This window comes from Anomalospiza imberbis, chromosome Z (assembly GCF_031753505.1).
Source record: "Anomalospiza imberbis isolate Cuckoo-Finch-1a 21T00152 chromosome Z, ASM3175350v1, whole genome shotgun sequence".
NCBI lineage: Eukaryota > Metazoa > Chordata > Aves > Passeriformes > Viduidae > Anomalospiza > Anomalospiza imberbis.
This window is the reverse complement of record NC_089721.1, coordinates 11,407,986-11,422,536: the sequence shown is the minus strand read 5'-3', so window position 1 is coordinate 11,422,536 and position 14,551 is coordinate 11,407,986. Positions and strand designations below refer to the sequence as shown.

At 37.8% G+C, this 14,551-nt stretch overlaps 1 protein-coding gene across 1 annotated transcript in view; it reads right to left on the bottom strand.

The window, feature by feature from the left end:
- WDR70 (WD repeat domain 70) overlaps positions 1 to 14,190 on the bottom strand; it is a 125,779-nt gene extending 111,589 nt beyond the window's left edge. The window contains exons 1-5 of the mRNA XM_068176283.1: positions 14,113 to 14,190; positions 13,961 to 14,023; positions 13,763 to 13,846; positions 11,646 to 11,760; positions 6,054 to 6,258 (exon numbers count right to left, since the gene is read on the bottom strand). Of these exons, the coding sequence (XP_068032384.1) occupies positions 6,054 to 6,258; positions 11,646 to 11,760; positions 13,763 to 13,846; positions 13,961 to 14,023; positions 14,113 to 14,134 (489 nt within the window). The 5' untranslated portion in view covers positions 14,135 to 14,190. The remainder of the gene's footprint in view (positions 1 to 6,053; positions 6,259 to 11,645; positions 11,761 to 13,762; positions 13,847 to 13,960; positions 14,024 to 14,112) is intronic.
- Positions 14,191 to 14,551: the final 361 nt, after the last annotated feature.

Here is a 14,551-nt window from a genome sequence, read left to right as displayed (position 1 = left end):
TTACAACGGCCAAAAAATGCATCAAGCATTAGGTAAAGAGGCAGTCACCACTTCATTTTGACTGTGTTTTTGGTTCTCAAAGAATAACTTAATTTCAGTATCTTCACTTCCAAATATCCCAACTTCTACAGTAAGTAAAAAAGTAATATTCAGGATAGAACGTTCATATAACATTGCATGCACCAATGTTCAGCAGTGTGTTGCATTTATCATTGCATCTACCATTGCAATACCCATTCTTTTTAAATAACACTGTATCAAAAGTACAATCTTGTGACTCAGATAAACATGCAGGGTATGCATTTAGAAAGACTTTTTTTTTTCATTAAGGGGTAGGTCACAGAATTATACAGTCTCAAAGTTATGCATGCCTTAAACACACTTGGCAGAAAAACAACCTAGAAGTCTACTAGCCCTCCAAGCACAGTAGAGGACATTAGCATCCACAAAATCTTGTGGCTTTAAAGAAATCAAGGGTCTCAGAGGGATGAGCATGAGGATCCCATGTTTTAACTGTGGAAGGTTTACAGACACCACATATCTGGCCTTGGGATGAAGAACACCTTGCATCAGTCTTAACAGCACCCTCTTCAAACACAGAAATGGTACCAGCAGCTCCTTAAGAAGGCTTTCTACAGGCTACACCAGCTGAAACTGACCTGGAAAAGGGTCTCAAAAAGAGCTGATAAAAAGTAAAAACAGGACATAAGAAAATCTCTGAACTTCATTAAAAAGGGCAATAAAAACTATAATTATGTTTTGTATCACATTTTAATTAAGACTGGTAAAATCACCTCTCTCTAACTCTGAAGCACCTCACAGTCAACAAATATATGCTTCTTAATGTTCTCACAAAATATTTCCGGAAACAAACTCATAGGACCCTAAGTACCTGTCTGTAGGGGAAACATTCTAAAACTTTTCATATTCTGTCATATTACAAATCAATTAAAATCCGTATCATCCACCAAAAGCATGGTGTGATACGCAGCAGAGAAGGCTTGGCCTTATTAAGTTGTGCAGAATGAAGCAATAGAGATCTTGCAAGTACACTCTAGGAACAACTGGTAATCACGAATTCTGGGGCATTTGGTTGAAGAGGTGATGAGCAAATACTCCATGCCTTTTTATCAAAGACCAACATTCCCTAAGGGAATTACCTTGTTGGCTTCCTCTCCATATGAAGATCTCTGTTTCTTAAGTTGAGTATTTCTTTCTTTACAGCTTCTGTTTAATTCCCTCACATTGGAAGACAGAGACCAATTATTTTGTTTTCTTCTAATTTTTATGAAATTTGCAAATCTATTTTAACTCACTTTTGATATAATCTTTCTCAATCTTTGCATCACATCAATGATCCTTAGAAAAATGGCACAACTTGTACCAAGTTTAATATAAATAAAATACATTTACCTCATTTTCATTGTTAAGACTTAAGAACATACATGTACATATATGAAAAAAACATTTGCTTCATGTTTATGAAGGTAACACACAAGCAAATTGAAAGTAATGGTTAACTGCTATTTTTTTCTCAATAACTAGAAATATTTGAAAGATAATGCCTCTCACCCTTAAAACCACACTTTTCTGTCTCTGTTGCATACAAAAATTGTTTTGTTCAGCTTACTATACTTTTCCTTCTTAGAAAAGATGAAACATGACTGGGTAAATAAGATTCAGCAGTTACACAACAGACAATTCTCAGTCTAAATCTTACAAATCCTTAGGATGACTAAAAATTCCCATAACATTTATTTATTTTTACAACACTACAATTTTTAGTCTGGTACCATAGCCAAATTCTAATTGGAGCAATTAGAGTGTACTTAAATTCTCCATCTAAATCAGCAGGAAATAGCTTCCTTCTATTCTGAACAAGTATTACTGGTATGTCCTGTTAAACTTCTGAAAAAAAAATTAAATATCTCTAAATAATTCCAAAACCTGAAATACAGCTATGCTATCATTTTGGAAACAGGTCAAATCAAGAGTACAGCCTTGGGCTGTGAAGAGGCCCAAGGCTGTACTTGTTTCAGGGACGTAATTACAACATGATTAGTATCCCTTTGGTGCTGCAGGGAGAAACCGTTCTCTGTTCCAAAGGAGAATGACTGTTAGTCACCTACAAATAAAAGGTAAATCCTTGCAAATACATCTGAGAAATTCTTTAACAATCCCCTTACTGGTTGCCTCAAGCCCAAAAAAGTGTCACAAGATGCTAACACTACATTAAGTTTTGCTAATGATCTCAGCACATTTTCTAATGACATGTAGAAGAGAGCATTGACAAATACACACTCTGTGACTGAAGTCTTGTAACACGTGGAATCCATTGCCTGGAAAAATGTTTATGTCCTAAATTTAAATCTGTCTACCTACCAATCCTGACACAATCGCTCTTGCTAGTCTTTGTCCCTCTTCAGACAGGTTTTGAGCGCACAGATATCAGACAGATTTCCAGTGCATTTTGCCAGGGAAAAAAGCTAGCCAAGCCTCTACTGTATTTCCCAATCCAAAATTTAACACATGCAATATTGCCCTCATTATCCATTTGCACTCTTGCAAAATGATCTGGTTTATCTTTTAAAGCTTTTCCTGACATTTCCTAGAAAGGTTTAGATCACAGGATAGATCAACCCTGAAAAACTTCACATTACAGAAGATGCTCTGCTTCTTCCCTCCTCCTCTCAGCTTACAACCATGTGAAAAATGGACACTTGACAATCCCACCAGGTTTTTACACCATTAGAAGAAAAGGCACTAAGAAAACAAGTGCTGATCACAACTCAAATGGCCAGCTTTAATTTTCCTCACTCCCCAAATTAATGCAAGCCTTTTATATAAAACAGGATACTAAACCAACAGGAAAGTATTAGAGGGAATTAATACCACATCTACCTATTATCTTAAAATGTACTTGATAGAGCACTATTCCTTACACTACTACAAAACAAGCATTGTAATGCATTTGAATATATGCTCACAAGCATATTGTGGTTTGTTAAGTATCATCACTTTTGACACACATGGAAATGAATGATATTAAATTAGCAAGCCATTTAATCTAAATATTTATTTGTTAAATGTAACTAATCATCAGTATCAACACAGATTAAACACAGAAAAGTCCTTTAAAACAGCACCACAAAGACTTGCACATATCAAATTAATTTATATCAATTTGGGGAAAAAATACTTCAAACCAGAATTCACACATTTAATACAATATCTAAGGCTCTGTTAAAAAGTTGTGTTTTGTTTGCATCACAGGTAATTTATGCAAATTATAAAAATGCATAATAGTCAAAACATACCAATGCCAATTCAAAACACTGAGCAATGTTGTTAGTCATTCTCCCATAAAAACACCAAGAAGGTATGAAAAATTCCCAACAAAGAAAATAATCACCAGCTACTCCTTCCATCTTAATGCTTATCCAGTAAAACAACTTGTGTAAGCTGGGCAGTCCTGGGCCAACCCTGGATTCAAAAGTTGTCTGCCTCATAGCAAGCCCAATCTGACAAACGTCTCTACTGACAGTCTGTCATAAGAAAGCAAAAACAACTGAACAAGCAATAGCAAAAAAAAAAGCCCCACATCTAAAGTCAGGTATGAGAGATATTGGGAAAATGTCAGGGTAAAGGCAGTATTTCAGTGTATTTTATCTGTTATACAAAATTCAGAAGACTTCAGAGTACAAATCATATACTGCAACACCTAGAACTACTGAAGAAAAATTTGATTCCTTCAGGATCAAAACCACAGATACTTGTATTTTCAAGAAATTATTTCAGCAGCAAAATATGATAATAAAAGAGAGGGTCTCACACTACATCTGGGAAAAACATATTCAGCTTTCAGTTTCTTCTGTCTCAGTTCTGCACCCATGCATACCAATCACAGGCTATGTACAAGCAAAAGAAAGGAATCACAGAGTTCTCATAACTGCAACACCTGCCTTCCTTGGGGCTCACAAGATCACACTGTGATCACCAATCGATCAACAGGAAACCAGGAAAGCACAGCTGCTTCCTGATTCCCTTCACAGGAAAGAAAATAACTGAGTTCATGAGCAGCAGTAAGGGAAGGCTCTAGACCCCAAAGGCCTCTGGCATTCACACTGACACAAAATCTCCCCAGTTATAAATTAACTGTTTAGACTGAAAACCCACAAGTCTCATATTTCTGCTGCTCTGCTTATTCTCAACCAAATATATTCTAGACTGTTTTGTAACTATTGTCTTAAGTTCAGACAAACTTAAATCACACCACACTGTAAGTTACCTTTCTGTCTGAAACTTTTCATTAGGGTCTTTTAACTCTGGTCACCAGTAACTTCACTTCATCAAGCCAGTTGTAGCATTATTCAAATATGCATGAATAAAAAATAAATACCAGTATCTTGTTAGAAATTGAAACAGCCAATCAGCACAGTGATTACTGAGAAAGACAGGCTAAGTAAAGTCAGCTGTTTCTGCAAATTGTTTTGCCTTTGGAGAAGTTGGCAGCAAAGAAACGGTGATTTTAATATAATGTTACCCATAGCAACTGAAACCCACTGAGTCTAATGATGCCCTCAGGAACAGAGACTGACTCCACAGTGCCCTAACAGCTAGAAGTTAAAGGAATACCTGAGACAGATCAACAGTGAGTAAACTTAGGGCTTATGTCATTCTCAAAGAAAATTCCAGATTTATCTCTTCATGGTTCCCTGAAACAGAACAACTCATCTGAGGGGTACAGATCGATATGGGACTAAAATGTACAATCTGGTAATTATAGAAATCATAGGCAACGGTGAATCAAGTGAATCAGACAAAGTGATATAAACACCTAAGAAACCAAAATTTCCCATCACTTAAACAAAAAACAAAAGAGAAAATTTTGTCATCACGTAAGTTTAGGCTCACTTTAAAAATTAGTTATGTCATGGCTTAAGAAGTTCCTCTCAAGCATTTAAAACAAGTTCTCTAAACTTTAAAATATAAGTTCAAAACATGCAAGGTAAGAGATGTTATAGAATAAGAACAAACTAACTGAATCCCCAGTAAAAACAAACGAAAAGTCAAAAGAAAAGTCTTGGGACACCTGGAAATTCAGGGTTTTTTAGTTTGGTTTACATTTTTGTAACAGGACATACAGGTCTTTTTCTGTTACCAGACGGTTCAATACAGCAATAAGTGAGGCTATTTTCACAGGACTTCTATCATTGCTGTTACACATGGAAACCATCACACAAAACCCAATGCCACAGAATATTCAATCCAGGCAGTTTTGAAAAACAAACACCAAACCATTAATCTTTTCTCATGATCATCAAATAATCAAGGCTGGAAGAGACTTAAAAGATCATCTGGTCCAATCCAGCACTACTACTGTAACCATTAAAGCACACCAGCCAGTGCTAGATCCAGATGCCTTTCAACTAAATAGAGGAAGGCTGGTTAACTGAACATCCATGAAACCAAAGTTAGGTTGTTAGGAGGTCTCTTGATTTCAACATTGATAGAAAGTTCTGTATTCTTAACAACAAACAGGTCTGGCACTTATTTAAAAAAAAACGCAAATCAAAATAAACACAAATAAACAAAAACAACCAACCAACAAGCCTGCAGTTACCAGATTCAATTTCCTAAAAACAGTTTTGGAACAATTGTTCTCCCAAGATTCAAGCCCATCTCTGCCTCCTCTTTCTTGTACAATATTCAACATATGCTTTGGGAAATAAACAATTTAAAACAGCCACATTAAATATTTATTTATCTAGCTCTTTCATAACATGAAAACAAAAAAATAAACAATATACACTAATTGATATGTGGAATTACACTTGAGACTCACATGGGTATTTTTGTTTTAAATCCTGATATTTTTAAATAAAAATAATTATTTGCATTTGATGAAATACCATTAGAAATACCATTAGAAATACTATGACTTGCATTCGAACAAGTCATACATCACCTGGGAATTCTATCAAACAGGAATGGCCCACATACAAATCAGAGCTCACTCAAACAATTAAAACATTAAAGAGAAACAAACTTACATTATCTTCTTCCTCTGTATCATCAATGTCATTGTCATCATCACTATCTTTGAACCCAGGGGGAAGTGGTGGCCCAATGAATTCTTCATCATCATCATCATCATCAGTATCCTCAGCTGGACCTTTAGCAGAACTCTGGGATTGCACAGAAGGACCACTTAACGCCTCATTTGAGTTGTCCTCACTTTCGCTACACACTGCCTCTCTGCAAGGAAACATTACTATTTGAAGAACATTGTCACTTCCACTGTAATTTTCAGCTAAAAGATGTTGAGCACTCTTGTAAATCAATAGACACCAAAATTAGCAGCAAAACGCACACTAACTTTCATTAACAGAGTGTAGACCCACCATCATCTTTTGAAACACTCTCAAGTGTTTCAAAAGTTCCATTAAATTACCATTCTGCTGTTGCCCAAATTGGTTGTGCAAACACATTATTTTGGCACATGGAAATTTCTGAAGAGCTGAGTTGTTGTGTCTATGTTCATGCAGTTTATTTAAAATAGCAGCGCTCCCTCTGCTGGCAGCTTGAACGGGCAGAAGTCTATTAAGAGAGAGAAGCTCAAAGTTCAAGACTTAGGGAGCTTATATTTTCAGAATTTTTAAGTGAGCAGGCTGAAAAAAATAGTCTTCTTTTCCTGTTTCATTGTTAAACAATAGTGGTATTGTTTTGTTCAGGTTTTTTTAAAGTTTAGGTTATCACTTTAAGACTATAATAAAAATCACAAAAGTTTAGGAACATAATGAAAGAATAAGAAAATTGGTCCTGCCCTACGTAATTGTGACAGAGAATGCTGCCCTACTTTGCCTCCAAAACCAGCTGTACAATCAGGTACTAAGTTGCATGGGAAAAAAATTTTGCTGGATAAGCAACTGAAACTGTGTTTCAGGAAGAAAAGAGAATAAACTAAAGCAAACATGACTTATGTCCTCAGATGTTAGAGTGAAGAGCAGGGTTTGTATGCCTGATAGCTTGTCTAATTTAAAGACCTAGATCAGAATATGACTGCCTAACAAATCCAACAAAAATATAAAGAGCTTATTTTACTCTACAATAATGGGGTAATCAATATCCTTTTACCAAAGGGAAGGTTTTCCAGCATGTGAGGCACAGATTGGGATCTTCGAAGTTCTTCAAGTAAGCTAACCTTAAAACTGACTTCATAATACTATATGCAAAAGAGTTGCATTTTGAAAGTTGATATGCATTCCTACACTAGCAAATAACACATCTTTTCCCCTAAGAGGAATAGCAGATTTGTCTTTACAAACAACCTGTGGATCTGCTGGTAGATAAAACTAGCACTGAGAGACAAAAGAAACAATGGGAAGGATTCCACTGATTGATTAATCGAAAAAGGTATTTGCTTTTACAAATAAACTTTAAGGTTACTGATAAACGAAATTAGACATTGAAATATGGAAGAAACAATGGGGGGAAAAAACCCTAAATTCCATAAGAATTAAAAATTAAAATGGAGGGTTATATATTAGAGGGAAATCTCTGGTATCAGGCATATCGGGAAGTCAGTACCTCAGCCAGTGGGGAAAGAGAGAAGGGAAGTGAGGCTGGGAAATTAGGATAAAAAGGAGGCTGTGTCCTCCAAAAATTCGAGAAACCCCAGGAGAATGCCCCATGGCCTCTTCCTTTATTCAGATAAAGTAAAAGGTCTCCTCTGTCTCCTCTTTGGACATAAACCTCTGATGTTTGTGGATTAATTTTCCTAACAGTTAAGGCCCCAGTCTTAGCTCTTCCAGACTCAGAAAAGAATCTGAACTATATATGGATGTTAAACAGGATCATGCTAAAGGAATTTTGGTGCAAGAGCATGGAGGAACAAGGTGGCCTGTTGCTCATTTTTCAAAATTGTTAGACCTGGTGGCCAGAGGCTGGTCACGTTGTCTGCAGAACTGTTCAGCTACAGCCCTGATGGTGGCTGAGGCCCGAAAGCTGACATGGGGAGGGCGTCTGGTTGTTGACATTTCACTTCAACAGATTAAATCTTTGTTAACTGAAAGAGCCTCTAAGTGGATGACAAGCGCTCGGTTATTACAGTATGAATCTTGTTTAATGGAACAGGAGGATTTAGAATTTTTAAGTGGGGAAGGGTTCAAGGGCCAGGAAGAAAGCAATGACTGTATTCAGGTGATGGATCTCCAAACATGGCTAGGGAAGATTTGCGAGACACTTCCTGGCCTGAGTGAGAAAATATGTTTATTGATGGGTCTTCAAGGGAGATAGACCAGATTTACAGCATACTCTATCGTGAATGGAAAGCAATTAAAGGAAGGGGGGAGGTTACCCCCACCTGGTCAGCTTGGAACTATATGCCCTTGTGAGAGCCTGTGAATTATACCGGGACAAGACAGTGAATGTTTTTACTGATTCTAAGTGTGCATATGGGGTGATACATGCATTTGGGAAACTATGGGAAGAAAGAGGTTTATTAACCTGCAGGGGAAAGATATTAGCTCATGAGAGCTTAATCTCTTGCCTATCGGAGGTGGTGAACTTACCAAAAAAGTTAGCAATAATACACATCAAGGGGCACCAGGCAGGGTGCTCGGAGGAGGTAATAGGAAACCGACTGGCTAATGGAGAAGCTTGGAAAACTGCATTGTTGCCAAAAATCTCTATGATCTTCCCTTTGCTCCCAGTAACTGCACCACTGCCAGAGAAAATGTATTTTCCACCAGAGGAACTTGAGATAATTAAAAAGAGTGGAGCAGAGAAAAGAGGGGATAATTGGTTTACAAGGGATGGTAAGCAGTGGATACCAAAAGCTCTGGCCTTACAGTTGTTAAAACAACTTCATGAAGGGAGTCATTGGGGCTCCCGAGGACTGGCAGAAGCCTTCCTCAAAACGTATGCTGCTTTTTATGTGGGTCTTTTTACTCTGGCTAAGCGAGCTATTGAGGGTTGCTTGATTTGTGCTGAAACCAGTGACAGAGTCAGAAAGAAATTTGCCCGGCGAGGGAGGCCTTGGGCTGTACGCCCCTTTCAGAGATGCCATGTGGATTTTACTCTGGTGTTTGTGGATTAATTTTCCTAACACCCCAAAAGCCAAACTATTTAATTAGTTTTGGAATGAAACCAAATAGAAACTGTGCCAGTGATAAGGACATATACAACATAATGATTCAAGGAGGCCATTCCAATCCTTGAGTCCCAAATTTTCAGATCTTTATACAGACACCCAAGAACAGTATATACATTTCTTCCTAATTTCCTTTATAATTCTCTCATTTGCTGGGATGGAAATCAAACATTTCAGTATTCTGACGGGCAGCACAGGCATTCTGCATGTGACATGGCCAGAGCTGCAGCGCATTTTTTTCACCACACTCCAAGCACAGCAGGGAAAGCCAAATACTCCAGCAACAGCTACAGGTATCCTCTGTCCTGACTGGAATAAAGTCAAATATAAGAACATACCAATGCAGCCAGACTAAATGCCCATCTACCTTTTTGACAGCAGCTAGGAGTGGTGCAGAGAGATAGGACAAAGCAAGTGGCGTTTCCCTCAGCTTCTAGTCTTACAATCTTAGTCTACCTGGGACTTTAAAGAAAGAAGAACCATTTTGCCAGCCCCTTTCCCAGATTCAGAAAACTGTCAAGATTTTTTTTGCTTTCCCTCATTACCTCCTCAACAAGTAAAACAAGCTGCAAGGGGAAAAAAAAGCTGTAATAGAGCATGGATGGCACACTGAGAAGAGCAGTAACAAAAAACATTCTGAGAGTTGTCCAAGTATGTGGGCATATCCCCCCCATGTGTTCATTTTCTGCATACCACTCAATTTTCTCAGGTTTTTCCTTTTCATATACTAACAGAGTCTTTCATTTCACATGGTGTAATTACATTTATGCATAAATTATGTACCATAGCTATTGTAAACATTTCTCTACAGCAAAATAGCTCAAGAGAAAAAATAATCATTAGGTGTATTTCACATCATTTTGGAGTGATTTTTTGAACAACTGAAAAATTAGTATAAGGGCTACTCTGATAATTTTAAAAAGCTATGATAATTTTAAAAATTTAAAATTCAGTAAAGTGTTGCCATTATCAGAGAATAAAAGTTGCTATGCATATTAGATCAATATACAGTAAGTAAATTTTTTGTTACAAAAAGAACTAGAAAATCCTGTATTTCAGACTAAAACTGTCAGCTGCAGGATTATTCCTCTGAATTAAGACTGAGTCACAACAGTATGTCTTTCTAGTTTCATGGTTTTACTTTTAAGAACTAAGATACGTATCCTTTATACATGGAAATATAAAACTTTCAGAAGAAATTTTCTTGTTAAGCCCTTCCATCTTAATGCTTAGTAAAAAACAAAAAGAAAAACAAAGAAAATTTACTATGAACAGAACTCCAATGAGTTATCAGAGCCTACCTAATACTCAGCATACTGAAATGTATTTGTTATCTTCCTTTATATTAGGTCTCTGGAGGTCTCTCTTGTCAAGTCAATTAGAAGAATGAGATAATTATGGAAAGCCTCTGTATTGCCTGACCCCTCTTGACTTTCTAACTTGTTTGAATTGCTTATGTATGTTGAAGTCACCCATTTACAATACACAACCAAGTTATGTTTAAATTCTTGTCATCCTTCATTATGTCATCAAATGGGTATATAAGACCATCAGAAGCAAATGGAAGTACAAAACATTCTTCCTTGAGCACAAGACATACACAGGATACACAAAGTAGTAGTATATTGTGCAATCAAGTATTTTAGTGAGAGCGCTCAGGTTTTCCAAAGACCAACATGCAAAACCAGTATTTTCTAATAAAAATTTGTTCAGTCTGAAACTCTTCAAGTTTCTCTATAATAACCTACCACATATCAGCCCATAATATGCATATATAGAGGCCTACTAGACTCTTGTATGGGTTGTTAAAACTTCCATAGATACAGGAATATGTATCAATGTAAAAATGTACAACACATCCATGTCTGTCAGCCCTGCCACATAATGGAGTTATGTGGTCCCCATTGCCCTCAGCCACTTTTGATTTCCCAGAATTTCAGAATTTAAACTGCAAAATCCATAGCATATATTGCTTGTCAGTAATAGACAAAAGTTTAAGAATAAACTTCAAACTGAAGTAAAAATAAAACCTTTCTCTACCTCACCAATTCCCAATAAAATCTGCACACAGAGGCTGTCCACCTACGTTGCCTTCTTTTTCATCAGGCATGAACAATAATATTCTGTATACAGGTGGACACAATAGCTCCTAATAAAGTCATCACATGTTGCCACTGTATTTGCCCGAATATTTTCGAAAAACACATCGATAGCAACATTATTCTTATTTTTAAAAAAGTACGCAGAACACGATCAAGGAGGAAGCAGCAAAATTGCCTATTAAATATACATAATGTCAGTATTTGCAAATACTGACATATCTTTTAAATTTTTTTTTTTTTTAAGTTTAAAAATCAGTATTCCCACTGAAATGCTTAAGATAACAAGGCATATACACACAAGCTAAATGATACTCATGTTATCAAAACAAGCCAACACCCTCCTCAGATAAGAAAGCTGCTGCATGGAGTCTCCCACCATATCTAAGTACCTTTCAGTTAATGTAGACCCAGGTCCTGTTGCACTGGATGCTGAAACTGATGAAGCAGTGCATGGAGTTCTAAACTCCTTTTCAGTCTGGTCTTCTTTTTCTCTTTCACGGGCCTCTGAATAGGGAGATCACAAAAATAAGAAATAATCAAGCCTTTTACAAATACTAAAATTACTGGCTTGCTAATGACAGTAAGACAGCTTTTTTCCTTTTCAGACCTAGATAAAATACTTGAAAAGGTAACAGCAATTAAAGGATTTAAGATACGTTTTCATATATATTTAATTTCCATTGCTACCGCAATGATCACTCAACAAAATATCAAAAGGACAACATAAACACCTCCCAGTCGTTCATTGGTACATGATATCAAACATAAGTTGATCATACAAGGATGCTGATATTTCAATTATTTTCAACATTATACTAAAACAGTATGATCACTTTAGAGAAATGTTGATGTTTTCAGAGCACAAGGAACTAAATTAATGCAGTTAAAGTATACACATGTGTAAATAAGTGAATTTTAAATAATTTAAGCACACAAAGTGCTGCTTACATTAGCAGTTCATTCTTAATCAATTCACTGAAAAAGAATCCTTATGAAACACTGTAATAAAATCACAGCAAACAAAACCTTCCATCTTGTATTAAGTAACAAACATTGTGTTCTATTTTGCTCTCTGTTAGATAAAAGAAAAACATTTTTTCAGCAAAGCTGGGAAACACTTCCCACTGAAGAGAAATACAAACAGCTGCAAGATACAGAACCAGGAAACATCTTGATCTCACCTCCACAAATCAGGTAGTGGGGGAGACACATCCAAAACTTATCAGTGTCATTCCAAAAAGCTAAAAAGCAGAAATGTATCTCAAAAAATCTGAAAATATGTGCTCACATTAAGCCACCCCCACAACACATACATATTCTTGATTGCTATAGTCTCAAAACTAAAATTTGTTTCTAAGCTGAACAGCTGAACTACATACAAGGCTGTGTGATTTTTGGCAAAATTATCAATTTTATAAACAACAAAATGCTGTGTATTTCTTTTATGAGTATAAGCCTAGAAACCTGGGGGTGGGCTGGGATGTGGACTGCTGCAGGGTAAGGGAGAGGACATACTCAAGATGTAGGTCAAGATATCTTGACTTAAAAACATTGTATTTTTGCAATCACTTACTGAATTTCCCTACTAAACAAAAATATTATGTAAATAAACAGTTCCTCATAAGGAAAGGTAGCTCAACCTGAACAAGTACCAAACATAAAAAGGCTTCCAACATGGATATACATTGCTGTGTTTAGATTCAGCCAATGCAAAAAAAAAAAAAAAAAAAAAAAAAAAACCAACCACCAGTCTGAAATTTATTTTGGAATCCCTTATATATCCAAATTTTATAGTGCCCTAAAGTCCAAAAAGTCAGTGAGCCTCTAACAAGGTTCTGATCTGGTTCTGAATAGAATCAGAGCAATAAAAAACATGGCATCACAATAAAACAAAAGGCATACATGTTCCAAAAACTGGCCAAGGGGAAGGAGAAAGCATGAATAACATGCATGACTGTCCTCAGAGACCTTGTCTGAGCTGATGTGCACCTGAGTACAGGCAGCAAATGATACAATTTTCTCCATCTCTCACAAAATTGTACCCTCAAAAAGTGCCCACTCCCAGCTCAGCAGAAGGCAGCAACACATTTGTGGGCTGCTACACAACCTGATCCTTGGTCTAAGACACGCATTTCTTCTTCACTACTCTGCTGCCTCACTTCTGCTGTCTCTAGATTAAAGCCGTCTGTACCAACTTCTCTTCCAAAATAAATACACGGCTAAGCAAAAGAAGAAAGGAAAGAGTTTCTGTATTCTTCCTGTATCTGCAAGCTATGCCTAACAGAAGCTTTGCACACGCACACTGCTCTAACATCCTCAGACAACATCAGCAAATTAATTACTGTTCATCGAGGCCCAAGCTGTTCGGGGCTGCCTTCCTCGAACAAAACTGCGCTTCAGTTTTATTTTCCACATAACCAGTCCGAGACATTTCAAACACCTCGCTGAGGGAGTAAATGAAAAGATGTTTTAAAATGCAAAACCCAACTACGCTCGCACTTCTTACCCAAGACTTTCCTGCTTCTCTCCACTGCAGTTCTTCGCGTTTGCTCAAACATGGCTTCGAGGTCGAAAGTACGAGCCTTCTTCCCTGGAAATGAAGCAAAGGGACACTGGAACACAAGCCCACCTGGGGCTGACAGGCCCTACGGCGTCGCCCCCTCCGCCAGCCAGCCCCGGCCCCCCCGGCCGCATCGCCACGCACCGAAGCCGGAGAAGCCCATGGTGGCCGCCAGCTCCGGGTCGGGTGTCCCCAGCATCTCTGCATCTGCAACGAGAGGGAGAAGAAACCACGGAGGTGAGCGGGGGCCGCGGCTGAGCTGGGTCCGCCTCAGCCCCGGCGCGCCCGTCCCTCACCGCCCTCGGCCGCCGGCTCCATGCTACGCCTGCCCCGGATCCACAACAGGCGCCGGCAGGAAGCGGCCGGGCGGGGACAGCTGAGCTTCCTTCCCAGCGGAGAGACGCAACAGCGTCCGGGAGTCGGAATTCCTGCTCCTCGCCGCACCGCATAAAACCAAACCGCGTATCTGTGCGTGTTGTGCAGATGCTCCTTGAGCTCTACCAGGCTTGGTGCTGAGAGGAATAGCAGATTTGTCTTTACAACCAACCTGTGGATCTGCTGGTAGATAAAACTAGCACGGAGAGATAAATAATGGGAAGGATTCCACTGATTGATGAATCGAAAAAGATATTTGCTTTTACAAATAAGCTTTAGGGTTGCCGATAAATTAAATTGGACATTGAAAGATGAAAGAAACAATGGGGAAAAAAACCCTAAATTCCATAAGAATTAAAA